Consider the following 3,870-nt stretch of genomic DNA (forward strand, 5'->3'; position numbering starts at 1 on the left):
CTTGGCACCTGGTTGCCACCCAGGCTATTGAATACCTGCGCGTGCACCTTCACCTGCCGTGCGCCGTCAACCCTCAGCTCAGGTGTGCCAAGGAAGGCCGTCACCTCTGCCGCCACATAACCCTCGTCACTCACTTGCAACGACGTGGACTGCACAGTGCGGCTCAACCCGCCAGAGAATGCGCCAACACTAGAAAGGCCATTTACCGGAAGTACGGTCGCTTGTACAGGGCCGCTGGAGCGTGATTGGTACAAATAGCCACTGTTGGCCGACTTGTACACAAATGCCAATCCGGCTGTGATGTCAATCGTAAGGGTTGCCGTGCCAGTGCGGGCCGCATAGGCTTGTCCATCGCCATCAGACACAACCAACCCGTACACAAGCTGGCGCACACCAATCAAACTCGGCGAGTCCATGGCCAACGTCACCACGCCCGTAGTGGCGTCAATGGAAATGTAGCCATCATCTGAGGCTTGCTTCCCGTTATCCAAACGGAATCGTAGATCAGAACAGCATGCATCCGCATCGTCGGCAGATGCAACCACAATGACCGCACCAGGGGTTTCGTCCTCGCGCACCGCAGCAGTATAACTAGACGTCGGTGTAAAGAATGGATCATTGTCGTTCTCGTCCTCCACATCCACCACAACTGTCACGCTCGAACTCAGACCTCCTGCATCACGCACAGTCACCGTGATGGTGTGCGACGTTTCCGTCTCATAATCAACGGGTGCGCTCAAAGAAATGACGCCCGATGTTGCGTTCACCTCAAACAACGGAGATACGAGCTCAAAGGTAAACGTACTCCAGGCCGCACTGCCATCGCCATCAGACGCCTCGACAGCACCGACCGCCTCGCCAACATCAAGCAACTCGCTAATGGAGAAGTCATACGACGCCTCAGCAAACTCAGGCGTAAACTCATTCACATCAACAAGTGTAATAATCAACTCAGCAATGCTCACATTGTGGTGTCCATCTGATACGCCAATCTGAATCGCCATGGTCTGACGAGCCTCGTAATCAAACAAAGAAGTGTCGTTGACGACCACAACCCCCGTGACAGCGTCAACGGTGACAGCGCCCCCCAACAACGAAGGTCCTTCAATGCTGTAGCGCAGAGCAGGGAACGCCGTAGAATCAGCATCAGTCGCAAACACTTGCACCAACTCAGAGCCTGTAGTCACATTCTCAAAGACTTGTACGGGGCCATATGACGATCGGTTAAACACCGGCCGATTGTCATTGATGTCTACAACTTCAACAAACACTGACGCACGGGTCGTCAGCCGATCGGCTTCGTTCTCAGCCAAGTCTGTCGCCTCCACCTCAATATGCCAAGATGTACGGCCCTCGAAGTCCAACGATGATGCCAGCTGCAGCAGCTGCCCGCTGATCCTGAACGGCTGTGTCGTGTTCAAAATGCGCAGCGAAACCTGGCCGTTGGCAGCTGAATCGGCATCCGTGACGCCGAAATCAAGGAGCGTCGAATTGATGGTCAAGTTCTCATACACGGTCACGTGGAATTCACTCACACCGCCAGCAAACACGGGGGCGTTGTCGTTTTCATCCTCGACATCAACAATCACCACTTGCGTACCGGCAGTCATTCGCTCACCATCGCTGGCACGCGCATTGACAATATGACGCGTCTGTGTCTCATAGTCGAGGGCACCGGTCAACACTACCCGGCCATCACTCAGTACAACAAATGGCCCAGTCGCATTATACGACGTCCAGCTAACGGTACCATACTGCTCACTCAAGTCTGCATCGTTGGCGGTTAGCGTCGCAATCACGCTTTCGTTGCCAGTCAACTCGGACAGGGAAATCTCAAGCGGGTTCGTGCCCGTTAACACAGGCGCGTTGTCATTGGCATCTGTCAAGCTGAGCGTGATTGTCCGCGAGCTGAAGCTAGGCGTGTACGTCGGGGCGGCAACGCTCGCAGGCGAAACGGTCACAAAAAATGTTTTGAGTCCACCCGAAACATCATAGTCCAACGCCTGCATCAGCTCAAAAACACCGTGCCTCTCAATCGCTGTCACATTGAAAATGCCCGCAAAAGTTGGCACCACTTCTACAGCAAACACATATTCAGCATTCACTCCAATGTCCGCGTCTGTCACGTTCAACACGGCCACGGGTTCGCCGGGCACCGCCGCCTCGCTAAACTCAAAAGTAAAAGGCGTTTGCAAAATCGGCGGGTTGTCATTGATGTCAGTCAAGCTAATCGTCACATTTGTTGAGACGTTGTGGTCACCGTCAGTCACCCAAGCCGTGAAGTAAATATTCTCAATGGCCTCGCGATCCATGCGCTGCGCAATGGAAACGACGCCCGTCGTCTCATCAATGCTCACAAGCTCAACCATGCCCGTGGCGCCCATGAGACTGAATGTCAGCTGGTCACCATCGGCATCGCTCGCAGACACGCTCAGCAGCGCGCTTCCAATCGTGCCTTCCTCGGGAGTCGAGACATCATATGGCGTGTTAACAAACTCAGGGGCATTGTCATTCAGGTTGACGATCGAAACGTTGACCACCACGCTCGACGAGCGTTCGCACAACACCCTGATCCCGGGCCACAATCGTCACCTGATACTCTCGGACATCAACCTCATAGTCGAAATCCTGCAGTGCCGTCACAATGCCGCTCACAGCGTCCACGGCAAACAAGCTTGAGGCCTCGCTCAGTTCGTAGCGCACAATGCCCGATTGACCGGTCACGGCCAGGCTGCCATACGCAGCAGGGGCCACGCCCGAGCTATCCGCGTCAGTGGCATTCACAACCCCAACAACGGCGTCGATGCCAGAGTTCTCGTCCACCTCAAACCGCACAGTTGCAGACTCAAACACAGGATCAGCAAAGTTGAAGCACTCGCTACTCGTCACATTGTTACTGAACGTAGTCAGCGGCGAGTAGCCACTGCTGCCCGTAATCACCTCAATGCCATCCACTGTCATGCTCAGCTGCGATGAATAAAGCGGCGTGGCACTCGTCTTAAACATGCCCAAGCGTCGGGCCGTGCTGGTTCCGCCCTGTGAATCATACGTCTTTTGCAACAACGACAGACCCAGGCCCTCGCCAACTAGCGACGTACTCAGCAAGCGTACCTCAAACCAGCCCTCACCCGTGCCAACGGCCTTGACGACTCCACCATACAGGCTGGCCGAGCGCCCGCCGTCTCCGACGTAAGTGCCGTTCCAATAGTATGCATTGCTGCTCAACGCAGACGTCAAACCACCCATGGCGCTGTCCTGGGCTGACGTAACAGAGACATCGAAGAACACTTCCGTGTTGCTGGCCGATGCTCCATCATCCCCAGCTTCGGCCAGCTGCGCACGAAGCACCAGGTCGCAGGCTTCTGCTTCGCGACCCACTTGCTGCGCCTCCAAAGCTTTGACAAAGCGAACCTTGTTGAAGTTTTGCTTCAACAACATGCTCGTGTCCGTAGCCGTGATCTCACCATCCAAGTTGGCATCATACGCCGCCAGCTGATACACCTTCGGATCACTGTACTGCGACCCCAAGCTGCCACCAAACCCGCCGGCACGCAACGCCACATACAGCTGCAGGTGCTCAACATCCTTCACGTCAAACACACAGTCTCCGTTGGCATCGCCACTCTGACGCAGCAAACCACCACAGGTATCACACGGTGACCCGCTGCATGCCGTCTGTGCATAGCCCGCAGCACGGCGCTCCCGCTCCACATCACGGCGGCGACGCGCCAAAGGCGTGCCATAAGTCAAGTCGCCCGCCACAAACGCTCGTGGCTGGGTCTTGCTTGCAGTCGGCGTACCAATGTCTGCACCACCACTGCCCGCATTCGCACTCAAAGTGCGAACCTCGCCTGACAGGCGAATGGCCTG

At 55.8% G+C, this 3,870-nt stretch overlaps 1 protein-coding gene across 1 annotated transcript in view; it reads right to left on the reverse strand.

Moving 5' to 3' along the window:
* The window catches only part of MBCDH8 (uncharacterized protein), a gene marked incomplete at both ends in the record, with an annotated part of 40,285 nt that extends 36,542 nt beyond the window's left edge, over positions 1 to 3,743 (reverse strand). The window contains 3 exons of the mRNA XM_001747715.1: positions 274 to 2,568; positions 2,600 to 3,516; positions 3,639 to 3,743. Coding sequence (XP_001747767.1) covers positions 274 to 2,568; positions 2,600 to 3,516; positions 3,639 to 3,743 — 3,317 coding nt within the window. The remainder of the gene's footprint in view (positions 1 to 273; positions 2,569 to 2,599; positions 3,517 to 3,638) is intronic.
* Between the last annotated feature and the right edge of the window lie 127 nt (positions 3,744 to 3,870).

This window comes from Monosiga brevicollis, genomic scaffold (assembly GCF_000002865.3).
Source record: "Monosiga brevicollis MX1 MONBRscaffold_18 genomic scaffold, whole genome shotgun sequence".
Lineage (NCBI taxonomy): Eukaryota > Choanoflagellata > Craspedida > Salpingoecidae > Monosiga > Monosiga brevicollis.